General features: G+C 45.2%; 1 protein-coding gene across 1 annotated transcript in view; it reads right to left on the bottom strand.

Annotated features, from left to right (window-relative positions):
• Positions 1–18984, bottom strand: part of RANBP17 (RAN binding protein 17) — a 2111817-nt gene that overhangs the window by 1971104 nt on the left and 121729 nt on the right. The window contains exons 2-3 of the mRNA XM_069654335.1: positions 14829–14975; positions 10518–10608 (exon numbers count right to left, since the gene is read on the bottom strand). Coding sequence (XP_069510436.1) covers positions 10518–10608; positions 14829–14975 — 238 coding nt within the window. The remainder of the gene's footprint in view (positions 1–10517; positions 10609–14828; positions 14976–18984) is intronic.

Below are 18984 nucleotides of genomic sequence, written 5' to 3'. Positions count from 1 at the left end.
CGGTCTCCAGGATAAAGGGTCTTAGTTGATTTGGCTGCTTAAGAATGGGTGCTGAACAGAAACTCTGCTTCAAGCTGAGAAAGCTGTTCTCAGCTTCCACTGACCAAATAAAGGGTCTGGAAGATTTCTTTAACAAGGAAGTAATGGGAAGAGTAAGTCGTGAGAACTCTGGAATAAACTTCCTATAGAAATGTGCAAGTCCCAAGAAACGTTGGATTTCTTTGATGGAGGTGGGTGACGGCCAATCTAGTATGGCTTCAACCTTTTTGGGATCCATGGTGATTCCTTGCTCAGATAGAATAAATCCCAGATAGGACAAGGAGGACTGGGCAAAGGTACATTTCTCCGGCTTTACCAGAAGGAGGTGGTGTTGTAATCTGTGTAAAACCTCTTTAACTTGGGGGATATGGTCTTCCTGATTGCGGGAATACAGTAGGATATCATCCAAGTAGACCACTGTGTTTTGTCCCAATAGATCCGAAAACAAACGGTCCATGAACCTTTGGAAGATTGAGGGTGCATTAACCAGGCCAAACGGCATCACCTGATATTCATACAGGCCGTAGGGTGTGCGAAAAGCCGCCTTCCATTCGTCCCCCGCTCTGATCCGAAGTAGATGGTAGGAATTCCGTAGATCGAGCTTGGTGAATACTACTGAGCCTTGGACAGCTTCCAAAATTTCGGAGATGATGGGCATCGGGTAGCGGTCCTTGATGGTCACTTTGTTAAGTCCCCTGTAGCCGATGCACGGCCTCAACTCCTTGCTGTCTCGCTTGGGGATAAAAAACAACGAGGCACCTACAGGTGATTTAGAAGAGCGGATCAGTCCGTTAGCTAGATTGTCATCGAGGTTACGCCAGAGTACAGCCTTTTCTGACAAAGAGGGGATACTTCCGTCCGAAAGGAACCAAGGCCTGAGGGACCAGGTCAATACTACAGTCCTCAGGTCTATGCGGAGGAAGTGCAATGGGTACCTGTTTCTGAAATACTTCCGAGCATTCAGAAAAACAACCTGGAATACAATGAATGGAACTCTTCTCCGTAGCGCATACCATCTTAACAGTTTCATGTAATGGTTCCGGTAAACACTCCCTTTGACAGTACTTGGAGTGAAAGCTCATTAGGTTGTTAGTCCAATCCACCGTGGGTTTGTGCTTCCGGAGCCAACCAATTCCCAAGATGACGGGGAAATAAGCAGCACGGATTATGTCAAACAGTATCTGCTCCTTGTGTTGCTGTATAGAGACTTGTACCATCTCGGTGGTGTGGGTTATGAGTACGGAACATAAGGGAGTACCGTCCACCCCTTCAACTTTCTGTTCTTTTTTCTTGGCAATTCTGAGTAGACCCACCTTATCTGCCCACATGGTGTCCAGAAAGTTACCTGCGGCTCTGCAATCCAATAACGCCCGAGTGTCGACCTCTTTATCTCTGAAACGAAGTTTGATTCCTATTACCATCAGTCGCAGGTCTTCGGATGTCTTTGCGGAGGTTACCGAGAGTGTGGTGTAGGAACAAGGGATAGTCCCTCGGTAGTCTGTCCCACCAACTACCGAGGGCGTTCGTTTCCTGACCTTCTGGTGGGCACATCTGGGCAATCCCTCAATAGATGATTTGCCGAACCGCGATACAAACAAATTCTCATCTCGTCTCCTTTTCTTCTCTTCGGCGGTCAATGGAGGTCTGGTGGTACCGATTTGCATGGGTTCATCTCAGGCATTCCGGGTAGCAGGTGAGGAAGCAGGAGTGTGAGTGTCCGGGAATGAGGTAGAGCTACGACTCTTGTTCCTTTCGTTCTTCCGTTCGGTTAAATGAAAATCAATCCGCAGAACCGCCGCTAGTAGATCCGAGAAGGAGTCAGGACGAGGAACCCTGGCAAGTTCGTCTTTAAGCTCTTCCCGCAATCCTCTGCGGAAAATCGTGTATTGGGCTTGTTCTTGCCAACCAGCCTCAGTAGCCAATGTATTGAAGGTGGATATGTAGGAGAGTAGGTCGGAGTTACCTTGGCGAACATCCAGTAAGTCCTCACTGGCGATGTGGGCACATTCCGTCCGAAGAAAGGTCTGTTTCAGGAGGTCTTTAAAAGCAGCGTAACCTTGTAGGACTGGATCGGACTGGGAAACCAAAGGGGTTGCCCATGCCAAGGCGTTCCCGGTTAAATGCGTTATCATAAAACCCACCTTAGCATGGTCCGTGGAAAAGGCATTTTGTCTGAATGTGAAATGTATATTGCAGGCTTCTAGAAATTCCTTTACCTTCCTTTCGGAGCCATCAAACTTCTCTGACACCAGGGGTAAAGGGGGTAGATCCGTAGACTGTTGTTCTCTAGCGGCTACTCTCAGCTGGAGAGCCGTGCTGTCGGTCTTGAGTGTCTGGACCTCAACCTGGAGGTTCTGGACCGCTGCCACTAGCTCTTGTAATTGCTGTGGCGTGGCCATGTCTTCACTTTGGCGTTGTAATCTGTCAAGACTATCAGACTGTCTTACTGGATTGACCACAGATTTTGATATGTCCTCCTCACTGCTAGAATTACTGCGCACCCCCAGAGTCCCTTCCTCCTCCTCACCTGATGAGGTAGAATAGTTCAGCTTCTTTCTTCGGAGGTGTCGCGCTAGAGACGACTTCTTTGTGAGCAGATACGGTCTGCCTCGAAAGGAAGCCACTGTGACTCTATATAGAGAAATTCACGACGACTCCTCTCTGCGACAGCCAGATATGTTTCAGGGGAAAAAGCCACTAGGGCATACAAAAAAACCACAATGCTCCGAAGAGGACTGTCGATAGGCTGATCCGATGAGAGGTAACCTGCCGTAACTGAAGCAGAAATCTCCGGAGGAGCACACCAAAGAACGTAGCAGAAGGAGGAGAGGCAGGGAACCAGGAAGAAAGAGGCAAGGTCAAAACGGGTAGACTGGTAGCAAGGAAGGAAAATATCGGAAGCGGGGGAGAGGGAAATGAGGCGGACCAAGACCGCAGAAGGAAACACAGACAAATGAGCGCACGCAACACGGGAAAGCACAGTTGCAACGCGCTGAGCCGCTGAGTAACGTATGGTGAAATACTCGACGGGCGGCCATGTTGGAAAAAGACTAGACGGCGGGGTAACGTTTCGAGGAAACGTGGCGGAACAGTCTAATGGCGTCGGAGTTTCCACCTCCACCAGACTCGCTAGCTGCCAGCAGTCGTGACACCATCTCTGCATACAGATTCACTGCACATAGGGTAAGAGAGGTAGAACAGTTCACCCTTAAAATAGGACGTTTTTTATGGATAACGATAGATTCCCAATCCCCAGATATATGAAAGAGGAGGGCCAAGGACAAACAAATGGAAAGCGCGGACGACCTTGATAAAAAAATATGGCAGTGTTTGCGGGGGCGGACGGCCCAGCGGAGGTAGGCCGACAGGAGCAATGGAGTGTGGCCTCCTCCCCGAAGTAGTCAGCTGTTAAGTGGAAACCGCGGCTCTGCCGTGGAGACCAGGCAGACCTTCTTAACTGTGGCACCACACTGGCAGGAGTGCCCCACCCCCCTCCCTCACCAGACAGAAGGTAAACTGCGCTATCACCCATATACAGGAGCATCGGCCAGCATACCCACAGTGGAGCTGCCCCCCTGCCCTCCTGTGAACACATCAACACAACGGGTGGGAGTCCAGCGGGCCCCCTGCTGGTCTTAACCCCGCAACAACCTCGGCGCAAGGCAAACATTCTCAGGCTAGCCATACCTACGTTGTAATAAAGGGACTGCGCACATACATACTTATCAACAGCAACCGTTGAGGGAGGCCTCCTCGACTTGAACCCGGGGTTATGGAAATATTATCTCCTCATTAAAACTGAGGACTCACCTCGAACATTCACACAAAGGGCACGGGTGCCGACCCAGCTACAGGAGGCCGATATCCAAGCTCCACATCAGTATCCTGTAAAAACCTCGGACTCGGTCATTGACCCCAGCTACTACTGTCAGTCCCCCAACACCATAACTCCAAAAATGTGAAACAACGAGGTCTGCCGTCACTATTCTTGCAACCACAGACGGGCTGAAGCCGACCTTACTAGCTAACAAGGGACGGCCCCCACAATAGCACGGAGGCCGAAGCACAACCAACGTACTCAGCCTGGTGGAGCCCTGCTGAGAAGTGGAGGGCGGTGCAGGGACTGTTGAAAGCAAGTCTGAAAGGGGGGAAAAGAGAAGGTAGTTGTGCCATTGGAGAAACCCCACTAAAGAGATAGTCACCAAAGAAGTGATACTGCAAAGTGCCCAGCCCCTCACTGCAAATTAGGTACAGCTGCATAGGGTAAAGGGTGTGCAACCCCTTCGATTTTTGGCTTTCTACGCAACGGCGAGGGTAAATTGACTCCACCAAAGACAAAGCTGGACCTGCGCACCCTAGCAACTTTTGCAGAAGTTTAGCCGCTCAAACACAACCATGGAACCAGATGAAGTCCAGAGCTCCTCGGACATCCCGGGCAATGACCACGACAGCGCAACTAAATCAGACAGTCGGCTCCTTCTAGGTCAAATCAGATTGATTAAAACTAGCCTTACAGAAACTGTCTCAGATCTACAAACAATGATGGCTAAAGTGGAAGATCGTTTGGAAGCAGTCGAAAACAACCAGCAGTCAGGAGACATTGCCAACATGCAGTACGAGGCTCGCCTCTTGGATCTAGAACCAAAAGAACGTGACATGGAGTCCATGATCGATGACTTGGAAAATCAGGAGTGATGATCCAACATTCGCATAGTACGCTTGTTTGAAGAACTGGGTGAAAACCCTACTGGCCTTAAAAGCAAGGTTTTAATCTTAACATCTGACCCTTTACATTGAAACAAATCCCCCCCCCCCCCCTAAGCTTGAGTTCGACAGGGTGCACAGGGCGGGAGGACCGGCAAGGGGTCCCCGCTCAGTCCTCGTAAAATGTCATTACCACGTACAGAGACAGGACATTTTGCAGAAAGCGAGAGAAAAAGATACAATAGAATTTTGCGGTTCAAAAGTAAAACTGTACCAAGACCTTTCAGCGATGAACTTAACTAAGAGAAGAGGATGTCGTCCCCTCAAGGTGTGGCTGCAGGAAAAGGGGGTGAGGTACCGGTGGGGCCATCCCTTCTCCCTGTCGTTCGAGTTCAGCAGAGAGGAATTCAGGATAACTTCAGTGGAGGAGGCAGAGCAAACCCTTCGTCACATCCAAGGCCCCACCACAGGTTCGGACACCGACATCCGAAGAGAGCCCAGGGGACCACGACGAGAGGCAGCAGCTAAGCATCCGAGACGGGGCTGAGCACAACTGAAGTGGAAATACAAACGATTGAATACTCCCTCAAGATTACGCATCGCTCTCTCAATCTATTCCTTTTTTTGAGCTACCACTTCAGATTTCTGGCGCATTCCACCAACTGTCGACTATCAAAATGAATCGGAGGTCGAGCTAGCCTTCGGGTGCCCACTGCATGCTGTTTCACACGCATGTTGTTTCTTCTATGCACACATGTTGTTGCACCAGTTAAAACCCGGAGAGGGGTCCCGCTATGGTGGCCCTTCTTGATCTAGGGCATCTCTTTTTTCTTTTTCAGATGAGAATGCTCCCGGTAGCATCTCATAAAGGGGAGAAACAGAGGGGGGAGGGAATATCCACTCACCTAGACAAAACAACAGGCCCAATCCACATTATGACTCTGCATTCGCACTTCGCAATATTGCAGCAGGTCTACCACTTCTCTGCAAAGGGAAGGGGACGGCCACCGCGCAACTCACAAGGCAATGGGGCTCCAACGGCAACTCTCATCTTTGGGTATGGCTCGGTCTGACGGCATAGATTTTGGTTCCCTAAACGTGATAGGCCTCAATTCACCGCAAAACAGGTCAATGCTGGCACGGCATTTCAAACAATCCAAGCTGGATGCCCTGTTTATACAAGAGTCAAAATACACTAGCGGGGGAGAAAGAAAGATCGTAGAAAGGGGGATCGGAGAGATGGTATGGGCCTCTGGCCCTCTGAAGAAGGGTGGAGTGGGCATCCTGTTGAGAAAGTACTTGGGGCTTCATATAGAACACGTATATAGAGCCACCCTAGGGACATATGTTGCTCTCAAGGGCAAGTTAAGAGCACGCACCATTACACTCTGCTCATCCTATGCCCCCAACCAGGGACAGTCCAACTTTTTTGAACCCTTGCTTGACTTTTTTGAAAATTGGAGGGAAGGTACATTGGTCTGTGGGGGGGACTTCAATGTAGCGGTGGAACAGGAGCACGAATGGCACCCAGTAAAGCAAAACACCCACCCGCCTAGCAGCCTCCAAGGAAATGGGTTCCTTAGCCAGTTGAGGGAACACCACCTAATCGATACGTGGCGCACAACACACCCGGAAGAAAGGTCTTTTAACTTTCCCACCCCCCGCACCAAACTTTCTTGAGAATAGATTATCTCTTGTTAGGTGCTGAAAACGAAAGTGACGTCCTAGGCACATCCATTGAAGTAGTGGCCTGGTCTAACCACGATTTATGCACACTGGACATAGACTTGGGCCCCCTCCATGTCCCAGATCGAAGATGGCTATGCAACGTCTTTCTGTGCAGAGACCCAGTATTCAAGGAGACCCTCTCCGAGGCCATCACAAGTATCTTTGAGATGAATGATACAGACAAATGTCGCTGAACACGGTATGGGAAGCAGGGAAAACCACAATAAGAGGGATCCTAATATCGGAAGGGGCGACTAAGAAAAGACTCCGGCAACTCAGGGAAGGAGAGCTGAAAGCAGATATTGCTCAGCTGGAGCGAACCCTGAGGGAACACCCCCCCTCAATGATGACATAGTGACCCAAATTAAAAGGTTGAGGGAAGAACTAAGGGCCATATGGAACGGTAAAGCGTTTATGCAACTTAAATATCTCAAGCAAAAATTCTTCGAGAAGGGGGACAAAGCCCACACAATATTAGCCAACAGGCTTAGAGGGCAGAGAGCGGACAGAGCAGTATATAAAATTGACGAGTCTGGTGTCCCCCTCATGAATCCGCAGAAAATTGTCAACCGCTTTTCGAGGTTCTACTCGAAGCTGTATACAGCAGAGGACTATAGTGTCCCCTCAACAATCGAGGGATACTTAGCGGCCCTTCCCCGCCCGCCGATTACTGAGGAACACTTAAGACATGCTAAATGCTCCAATTACCGCCATAGAAGTGCAAGGAGCCATTTCTGCCCTTAAGACAGGCACGACACCAGGGCAAGATGGATACACGCCAGCCTTTTACCAAATAAACTCGAGTACTCTCTCCCCTTTTCTTGCCAAACTTTTCAACTCTATTCTAGCGTCAGGGCAGGCCCCCAAATCATTCACTGAATCCATAATCATTGTCATCCCTAAAGAAGGCAAAGACTCCTTAGAATGCACATCATACCGCCCAATCTCCCTCATTAATGTGGATGCTAAAATCTATTCCAGCATCCTTGCCACCCGCCTAGCACTAGTCCTTCCTCAACAAGTCCATTCTGATCAAGCAGGGTATGCGTGAGGTAGGCAGGGAGCAGATAACATCAGGAAGACCCTCTACCTCATGGCCACTCTCCGAGAAGCTGGCGACAGCCCTCTCTTACTGTCAGTTGATGCCGAAAAGGCTTTTGATCGCGTAGAATGGCTTTTTTTTACCAGCAGTCCTGGAATGGGTAGGGTTGGGAGCCATGTGGATCCAAGGAGATATAGCGCTTTACCAGTCAGCCCAACCCAAGGTCTCCATTAATGGTATCTCCTCAAAGCTCTTCAATCTTACACGGGGCACAAGGCACGGCTGCCCGCTTTCCCCCCTAATCTACGCCCTAGTGGTAAAACCCTTTGCCCAAGCCATTCGATCTAATTCCACGATTCGTGGCATTCCCCGAGGAGGAAAAGAATACAAGTTGGCCATGTTTGCAGATAATATCCTACTGTACCTCAACCAACCATCAGAATCCCTTCCCGCCTTCTTCAGTGAATTGTCACTATACAGTGCCCTCTCGGGCTTCCGAGCAAACCTCCAAAAGACCATAGCAGTCCCCCTAAAAAGGAATGCCGAACTATTGGCACTCTTGAAGATGAACTGAGGCTTTCAAGTACCAATCGACTCCGTCAGGTACTTGGGAGTAAACATTACGGTCTCTCTCGCAGACCTCTTTGAGGTCAACTAACTATGTTCCCCTATGGAAGACCATCCAAAAAGATATCAATAGATGGCCCAAATTACCCATGTCGTGGGCGGCATGCTTCACCACCATAAAGATGAACGTCTTGCCAAGATTCTTATTTTTGTTTCAATCCCTTCCAATAATCATCCCAGAACCATTCTTGTTAGAGGTAAAACGCACTCTATTGAGGTTCCTATGGGCCGATAAAAAGCCCAGGATCCAGTATTCTACACTAATTCAGCCTAAAGAGTGGGGGGTATGGGATACCCAGACCTAGAAGAATATTATAGAGCATCACAACTCCGAGTACTGCCAGACCACCTGTGGGAAAACCCCCAAAAAACAGTGGGTTGCAATAGAAAATTATATTTTCACACCAGTTACGTTGGGAGAATGGCTGTGGGTGCCACTATCGGCCATGACGCAAAGAATTAAAGAGCACCCTGTCCTAAAAGTGTTGTGGTCCCTCTGGCATCCAGCCGGAGCCATGCGGGGGTCACATCTTGGCCCTCCTCACTCAGCTGCATTTGGTCCCCCCCCCATTTGGGACCTACTGAGCGAAGTTCAGCGGTTTCAACCCTGGTATGAGGCGGGGCTCGCTCGTGCCGGGCAGCTGTGGAAAAAAGGGTTCATTTATCACCCTAGAGGAGTTACAGGGAGTACTACAGGGTGTCGAGGTTTCCCCCATGTTATTCCTCCAGTTAAGAAGTGCCCTGAACGACGTCCGTTGGAGCGATTCTCTAAAATGCTCTCTGACGCCGTTTGAGCAAATACTAAGCATCCCCCAAACAACAAAGGGTCTCATTGCATGAATGTACAAATCTTTGATCACCATAGGCCACTTCTGCGCCCTTCCTCTGAGTCTAATAGGGAAGTGGAGCTGGCACTAGCAAACCAGCCGGATATATGGAAGGCAATATACAAGGCGGTGTGGGTGTTATCCATTTCTATACAATATAAAATGCACAATGCACGTCTACTGGTAATGTGGCACTATACTCCTTTAAGACTGTCCAAAATGTTTCCAGGCACATCTCCCTTCTGTTCGAGAGGCTGCGGTGAACGTTGTGATTACTAGCACCAATGGTGCGAATGCCGCGAGGTGAAAATGTTCTGGAAGGAGGTTCTGGGTTGGATCCAGGCTATAGACGGGATAGCTAGAGTGCTTACGCCAGTGCTGGTCTTGTTTGGGGTGGAGTCGGATGGGGAAGACTTGCATGAGTCATCATCGCTCATGCCACGCAATCTGTTATTAGCAGCTAGAGTGCGCTTGACCATTAAATGGAAGTCAGCCTCACTCCCTACAAAAAGAGAATGGCTAATCAAACCACATTCCATTTATGAGATGGAGAGCCTTACAGCCGCAGTGCACGAATCTCACAGAAACATTGACATGATATGGCTGCCTTTTTTGGAATACTACACAGCATATTGGGAATCCATAGACCAACCGATTAAACCCATCCTTGCAAACAATGAGCTAAGCTAAAGGAGCACCCAATAATGCCTGTTAACCTGCAATTCTTCCTAACACATTTATGTTGCAAACTACAGAGTGGAATGTATTTATAGCAACCGGAACTGTGTGAAGATCGGACTGTTTTTTAATCTTTTTTTTTTTTAGATAAGATGAGTGGCGGAGAGGGGTTGGAGGGGAGGGAGGGTTTTAAAAGACAAGTTTCACTTTTTTCACCGTTTTATAATTGCCTAGTAATTATGACCTTGAGATATAACTCATTGGTACTGTGAATCTAACATGTATCATGTCTGACTTGTTAAAAAAAAAAAAATAATAATAATTCATTCAACAAAAAAAATAAAAAAGGGAGGTGGCAGGTGCCACCATCTATTTATGTGGAGTAAAAAGAGCCACACAGGTCTGTGAACCCTGATGCAGATTTGTCTTTGTGCATTACATTTCAGGGATGTGGGCGCTGAGCAGGTGCAAAAGCCTTGCTTTTTTTAGTTCTGCAGCACATGCTCCAGTCCCAGCAGTTACACGGAGGACAACCCACGTGTTGTGAAAAAATGGGACTTGACACAAGTACAACATGTACAGAAACCCTCAAAGTATTAATGTTCCTGGCATGCCAGATCGCAAAAGCAGACATCTAGTATATCAAGGTATGTTAGTTGCAATACACAAATACACCATTAAATAGAAGTTTAAAAGTAAAGCCTAATTTAAAAGGAATTTCAATATACAGTGGTCCATTATGTAACAGAAATGTGACAAATATCGGTTTAATAATGTACACATTACATAATATATTGCTAGACCAAAAAGATTCTGAAAATGTACATATAGGCATTAGTTTATCTACTTAAAAGGGAATGACCCAAACTTACGAATGTCAATTCTTTGTTCAATGGGTAAGGGACTTGATCGGCAGACAAGTTTTGAAAGGCATGTTGCGGCAAGGAGTTGAGCATAGGAGGACTATTAAAAGAAATGACAAAAGAACATGATATTTAAGAAAACAAACAATGCTCTATATTCGTATTACAACATTTGCAATCTACAAAGGAGGAATGTGACACATTGAACATTTTACAACAGCTATCTCCAGTTGCACCATTATTAATGGGCAATCTTGTGAAAAGAAAAAAGGAAGATGTGAATTGTCTAAAACATGTCTCCAGATAAGTGGTCTACCTGCATATTTTACCAACAAAGGAAATCGGGAATAAAAGACATGCCTGTGTCTGATCCAACTACAAAGAGTGTTTGTATTACAACAAACATTACTTCCCTACAAATATGGCATTTAGGAATTAGAGCTAAATTTTTTCCTTTCAAAAAATGCTTTTAACTTCACAAAATAGGCAGTAAATGAATCCAATTTCAAAATCTTATCTGGAGCCTGGTCTAAAATAACACACACAGGATATTAGCCTGTGAGGCAAAAAACTTGGTGTCATCTTCAACTCCTCTCTCTCCTTCTCTCCACACATCACAGACCTTGCCAAGAAGGCCCACTTTCAGCTGCATCTCCTCAGAGGCATTCTCCCTTTCCTCACCTTCCCCCAGAAACTCAATGTCTCCAGAGCGCTGGTCCTCTCCAGGCTGGACTACTGCAACAGCCTCTTCCTGAATCTACCTAACTCCTCCCTTCACCCCCTTCAACTAATCCAAAATATGACTGCGAGACATATCATTGGCCTTAAGTCTCGGAACTGCATCCCTTCAGCCCTAAAATCTCTCCACTGGCTACTGGTTGCTGCGAGGATCAAGCTCAAGATCCTCTGCATCAATCACAAGACTTTCTGGGGCCTGGAACCCCAATACAGCCGACTGCCTCTCCCTAAATACCTCCCTGCTAGAGCCCTTCGGACTTCTAGCTCCAACTCTGTGCAGATCAGACGCTTTCCAAGCAGAGAGTGGGGGTAGATCTATCTCCTCCGCATGTGCCTCCCTCTGGAATGGCCTCCCTGCCCCTCTCAGACTTAAGCCAGATCTCCTTAAATTCCAGAAGCTTCTCAAGACCCTCCTGTTCTCTTCCTCCTTCCCTCTCCCTCTCCCCCTCCCCTGCCTCTTTGACTAGCTGTCTGGTTCCTTCAGATTCTTACAGGGCACCAGGCCCTCGTTGACCAGTTTACCCCTGCACTTGGTCTCCCCTGACCCCCCCCAAAACCTGCACTTGCCCTCCGGGGTGCCTCCACCTGCACTTAGCCTTGAGACCTTCCAGCATCGCCCCTCGCACTTAGCACGTGGAACTTCTTCCCCTGCACTTGCTGCATTCCCCTGGCACTCCCATAAACCAGAGGCGATGCTAAAGGGAGTGCGGGGGGAGATGGGAGGGCTATAACCCTGGGTCTTTTGGGTGTAGCCACGGATCAAAGCTCAGGGGCTCCAACCAAAATCATTGTCTCGGGATGAAAGCTCAGGAGACACATGGAAACAAGATGACACAGAGCACCACAGGTTCCATCCCAGAGTCCGCGCTTAGAAACCTCTGGGTATTAAGTGCGTTATAAATAACCTATCATATCAAAAGGCTAGCTAGCCCAGAGCCCTGACCGTCCTGACATTAGCATAGCCCTGGATATTTTCCAGACCTTGCAACACCCCTGCCATAAACGATGGGCCCTTCTGCCCTGACCGGCACTCCTCCCGCTCTAATCTCCCTCACACTTCATATTACTGCACTTGCACGATCGGAATGACACAAGGACTAGTAGGATCGTTTTTGTTTTGTCATCCCTGTCCCCCTCCCCTTGTCTTGCTGCGCCTTGAAACACCTTGGTGTATGGGCGCATTATAAATACCCAATAAATTACATTAAATAAAACCTTGCTTTGTCATGAAATGCTGCCCAAAACTGGGAGGGATGTAACTCATTGATGTGCTCCATCCACATTACTTCTGCAACGGATCAGTATTACAAAGCAGTGGAATCCAGTTCTCAGTGGTCCAATTCCAAGTAACGTGTTTTCTGACTAGTATTGTTAGCAATGTTGTAGACACTATTCGAGAGGTTGGAAGCAGTCAACAATTACCATTAAGGCTGTACCCTATGCAGTAAAGAGAAGTTTCCATATTATATTCCAGCCGTATCATTGAATGCGTGCATGCATGAAGAGTGAGGAATCCTGAGACCGACCCTTCATTGCATGCATGCAGGTTTTTCATGGTGACCCCGCACTCAGGGTGGAGAGCAGCAATGGAGGCCGATATTGAAGGAAACAATGGCACCCACAGATACCCCATTGGTTTTCAGAGATTGTGTGTTTTTTTGCTGGTGTAAAAAATCAACACATCAACAAAATGAACAAAGGTGGCCCTATATATTATGGAACGTCTAGGCAGTCATTTCCATTAATTAGCCCTTATTTTCATACACATTCGCCTAGGCGCAGAGGAAATCATATTTAACATGTATCTCTGAGTAAGTAATTATAATTCAAGCAATCAATCCAGTAAATTATTTCATTTGAAGATTATTTACATCTCACAATTTAATCAAATACATTGACAGCAGACCATAAAACATACCAGTTCATCAAACATATCTACAAAGTGGTGAAAAACAATAAGGCGGTAGACCTAGAATACACATTCACACCTCTAATTACATGACACACTAAGAAAAACAACACACAATACAGAATACAAGTCTTTGCTCTATTTTAAACAGGTGTGTGTAAAGCGATTTTGCACAACAATAACCCAATTCAATGAATGGATAGGGTCTTAACTCTAAACCCAGCAAAATAACGAAAATTAACCCCTTCTGTGGTACGTGAAATGGCAAACAGCAGAGGAAATGTGGAGATCTTATGGGCCACTGGGGAACCAACAAGCATAGGAGGGGAAAATCCCCTTACACATGTTTTGCATCGACTTTCTCTGCATCTACCCCTTATCAGAAAAGAGTGCTACTAAAGCAGTCCTTATCAATATTGGGCACAAATGATGTGAGACACAAGTGTGCACATTTATTCTATTTGGAAAGGAACAAAGATTAATTTCAAAGGTAAATGTTTGAATGAGGAATTGATAGACTGGCCTTTACAATAAGATATACTAAGGTTTAATAATTAGATTTTCTATTGATAGTTGCTGAAAAAGCTTTCTTTGTGATTTTATGTGGACTGAGATAGACATACTGCCTTGAAGGTTTTGTCAATTGTTTGAATACATAAAATATTCAAATAAAAAAAAACATCATCCGCTTTAAAATGCCACTGGTATTTATAGAAATAGACAGCATTGAACCCACTCCTCCCCCACTCCTATGCCCCCCAGTGCTGGTTGAATAATAGAACCTGATATTACATTGGTTTCATTTGGGGGGGGAGGGGGTTCAAGGGCCCTGATTTAAAAGCTAAGCAAAACATCTGAATCTTGTAGTCGGTCTGTTTCAACTCAGTGTCTGCCCTCCCAAAAGCCCAGAATACCAGGCAAGGAATAGGTTTTGGGTGGATGGGTGTCTCCCTGAGGGAGGACAGGGTGTGCAAGGACTTACAACCATCCTCCACCCCAAATTAAGACATGTACATACACTCTATACAGTGCACACATACGCCCTAAGGGCAATCCAATTAGGTCTAGGCTCGAGCACTACATTCCATTACTGATCCTACTCAACAGCCTTACACATTGATTATTGGTTTCATCAAGAATAGTTACCGACTTCCAAACCAGATCTTCAAATATCAGTATTCACCCATCCTCAAATTGGTCTAGACTTAAGTCTATGTTCAGATTTCCAGCTTTAAATGCCATTATTAAATGCATGTTAGAGAGCTACATGATAAGGCACTAATCTTTCCATGTCTGATATTAACTAATTTACAATTACCAATTGTGTGCAGGAAGGGAATCTGCATTCCAGGATTTATATGAAATCCCACTAAAAATTCCTAAAAATCCCTGCTCTGAAAACTAAAATTGAATTAGTGAGTGTGATGGTGCAAAGAGGGGATAGGTGGGTTAACCTGAACCTGTGCAGCTTGAAAACTTCCCGTTAACTTTTAATAGTTGCAAAACATTACATTGTCAACACATTTTCCCCTTAAAATAGGAAAAATCTGTGGAAAACTCCCCTATATAGTGCAACCTTTTTCTGCTGTTTCTTTTGAGTCCACTAGGCCGACCTCTCGTCTCAAAGTACAAAAGATACTGGGCCATATCCTTAAATGTGTACACATACTTACCGTCCCCTGTTCTAATAAGAGTTGGCACTTGCTGAGACATTCTGGGCTTTCAATAAGTTCCAGGAGCACCTTCTCAGCTTGCAACCGCTGTCCAAGATCAGTTCCCTCGTATAGCTGGGTACATAGTGCTTCAAGCTCAGCTAAACTCTGGAAAAAAAAACAAAATTACATTTAAAACAATAGAGGCCAGCACAAGACTTGTCAACATTTGTCGTTGTGGCCACAAGCAACATTGGTTTGATTTGTTTTTTATCCTAGATAGAATCTTCTGCAGACAGAGCCGTCTCCAGAATAAATAATGACTGTTACCAGCCTAACTACATAAAGTCTGATTTTTTAGTTTGGGCCATTAGTTGTCGCTTGCGACAACTATAATAGCCCAAACTATTGCATTCAAATAATGAATCCTGTGTACATAGGGATGAGGGCTTCTGACAAAAGGTACACAAGAATGACGTTTGAGGAGGGACACAGTGTATTAGGTGCTTGGTTATTGATCCCTTCCATTCCCTGCCCCTAGCCAAACTAATCCCTATAGTCAATCCCACCCATTCCTGCCCATCTTTGAGCTCTAAGCTCTTCGATGCTTGATAAATCTCACACATGCACACTGCATGGCAACTACCGTGCAGCCGGTTACATAGCTATTTATTTCCAGTATTGGATATAATAATGAAGATTATCTCATGTGTAAAAAAATGTCTCATGAACTGCAGCAGAAAATTGTATTTGTATTAACTGTGCTTGATGTATTTACCTATTCAAAAAATGTTTGCATAAAAGGGAACAATCATTTTTCAAAAGTCACATGTGAACTTTAAATAATCGTTCTGAAGCACTGTTTTGTGGCAGCTCATAGCATCCCTAAGGGACACCATTTTATAAGTACGCTATGGCCCTATTTGGCAGCAGCAGTATGAGCTGGAAGCGCCTGCCCGTCCATGCTGTGTAAACTGGCAGAGAACTAGGGGTCATGTCTTCCCCCATAACTCCCCCTTCCTCCTGTTTCCTGGAGTTTTGCAACAATGCCCCCTCACTCACTAACCCTGTGAGGAGTCTCAGCATCACATCTGCCGCGCTACCTTTAACAACCTCGTCCTGGTATTGTGTTTGAGAAATGCATTTTTCCAATATTTGGGTTTAACTATATTTATGTGAACATGTGTACATTAGGCAACAGGTAAGATTGCATGGTGTTATGCATAGAACTTTGGAGGATATTGGATATGGGGGGCATCTCTATGTGATGTGCTGGGTATCTCGCCATGCGATCCGTACAGTAGGTGCCGAGCACAAGGAAATAAGCACCATGGCAGATTACACAAGCAGATTCAGCCACCCATTACTTGAGTCAACGCACGCTCGCAAAATATACTCGAGATACCAGCCAGACCAATACATAGAGATGCTCCCCATATGCCTTTTTTGTTGGGTTGGTAAACCCATTGAAGTCTATGGGATGCACCAATCTTGCTGCGGCAGTGAAATTAGTCGCAGGAGGGCGTCACCCTCCAAACGTGGGTGATTTGACCATTATGACATTGTAATGAACATTGCTTGGTTGTAATCTGGGATGATAAACTACAGTCTAAGGCAGGTCAGATACGTGGCATGGCACAGAGGCTTTACTTACCTTAACATATTGGTTGGACAATGCCATGCTCTGCTTATTTGACCAAAACATATCTTGAAATGTGCATCCAAAAAAGTGTACACTTTTACATTGTATACAACACTGAACATTACTAATGGACGCAACTCAAAATCTGACAAAAGCATTGTCATCAATCAAAGTTTGCCGCAAATAGAGCAGCAGATCAAAGATCCAGCAGCAGAGGGGTCTTCAGCCAACCACATCTGGTGCCAACCCCATCTGGCAATAAGGACAGAGACACTGGTTCCCTGAAACATCTTTCTTTGACTGCAATGTATCCCTCCCTCGCATTACTCTTCCCAGTTCTAATCCTGCCTCCACCAAAAAGGACCTTATTTTGACAATCACCCCATAGATGTTCATCGACCTACAATATCTTATGCCATACTCCAAAACACTGCTCTTCAAAATGCATGTCATACACAGAAAGACGGTTGTTAAGTAAATTGAAGAAGTTCTGCCACTTATAAGTTAGGTATACTCTGAATCATGTATGCAATAATGCTTCATAAGTATGACTGTAACTACTTAGCCCAATATTCAACCTGCATCAACATTGGAGAACAATCGTCCAAGTGTGGGAGAGTATGTACAAAGTTATCATACAGTCAGACCTTTACAGAGTTGATCACAACACTTTTATTCGTGTTTACCATGTATCACTCTATTGGTAAGATGTTTGTTCTTACATTGTCAGAGATTTTTTTATCGAATTGCCGTTAGCTTTTTCCAGCATTACTGTTGCTTGTTTTTATAAGACATTAACAACATAAATGTACAGTTTGTGATAAAAGCATAGGTAGCATTAAGTTGAATCGCACATACATCTAGCCTCAGCAGCCAAGATCAAAGATTACCATTAGCCTATCATTGGCAAGAAGAATATCAGATGGGGACAAGGCTGATATACAAATCATTGGAATTCAGAAGGCTTTATTGTAGTCAAAGAGGTGGAGATCTGAGACTTTGTCTAAGGCAATTGGAATCAAAAATTATTTGAAAATGACGCTGCACTATGCTGGGCCTTAAAGAGCATGAACTGAATGTCTTTTTACAAAACAGGTATCCAAATGGTGACATCACTGTGTAAACAAAACACTGATACATGATCTCATACACTGCCACCCAATTGGTTGGGTTTAATTGACAATTGAAAATAATGCTGAACATTGCTTATTCATTGATTGTTAGTATTGAAGGATAGGGTTCCAACCGTGTTAGCAATGTGCAAAAGACTCTTTCCGTCTACAGGGGAATTGAGACTATAATTTTCAAATCCATGATAGATATGACCAGAGGTTGTTATAGGACTGTATCAGTAATTTACAAAGGAGTCTCTGTCCATAGGGGAATTGAGAGCATTTCGAAATCCAGGATGGATTTGACAACAAGGATGTTATATGATGTTCTAACTTCCAAATAGGGCATGTATATAACATATGCATGTAATATTAACTTCATTGATTGATGACAGGAATTGTAAGAGAACCGTCATACACTTGCACCACTTAATATGTCTTTATGTTATTACATACTGTTGGGATGATGGTATGAAATGGGAAGTAATAGTTCACACACTGATGGGATGGTGGTATGAAATGAGAAGTTAAATATTCTTCAGAGCATACCAAGTCTTTTCAAGAGACAACCAATATGATTGCCATAAGTTGAATACGATTTTCACACTAATTCTATATGTATTACAATATTGGTACCTAAAAAGAAGTCAGCGCAATTCTGGTTGATACATATTTTGTTTCAGTGATTTGATCATTGTGAACACAGCATAACTTCAAGGCGTACTATATTAGTAAATAATCAAAATGGCACCCACGGGTGAAAGCATGCGGATGCCAGACGAAGACCGGCTTCCCTGACCGTGGGAACCCAAATGGACGCACGCAACTGCTATGACTAGCTAAGATAGTCCTGGACTACAGACTAAGTGATAACCGTGACTAACTAAGGTGTACATTGTGATGGGGGAGATGGAGGCAAAACACATGTCTCTTCTCGCAGGTCGAGATAAACTGATGAATACACCATGTATAGCTTCATGATACGTTTAATGATTCAAGCTCAGAGATGGTGGTAAGTTAAGGTCCACACTGAACATTGTTAACCACTTATAGACCTGGGAAGATATTAATAAAATATATATATTTTTTGTTACAGTAGTGATCTTAAGGACAACCAGGACTTTTCTGGGCTTTGGCCTTTAGGATTAAAGTTATTTACTTTGTATTGAGAATGACAATGATGCTGTGGGTGAGTCACCTTTTACAAAATAGTCACTCTGTAGGTGTTAGCATTGGTAGCATGGGTTGACTGACACTCACAGGAGGCATTGGTGCATGCTAGCACTAACAGTCTTTAGTAACATGGATGTTTGGCAAGGAACTCAGTTAGAAAAGTAGCAACAACCTGCTAACCTGCTAGAGGGCATTGTTTATCTCGTGATATAGAGAGATGGCTGTTCACATGAATATCCGACTATGGATA

This window comes from Ambystoma mexicanum, chromosome 3q (assembly GCF_040938575.1).
Source record: "Ambystoma mexicanum isolate Mex_15411 chromosome 3q, UKY_AmexF1_1, whole genome shotgun sequence".
In the NCBI taxonomy this organism is placed as follows: Eukaryota; Metazoa; Chordata; class Amphibia; order Caudata; family Ambystomatidae; genus Ambystoma; species Ambystoma mexicanum.
The sequence above is the reverse complement of the archived record's forward strand: the minus strand, read 5'-3'. Positions and strand labels throughout refer to the sequence as shown.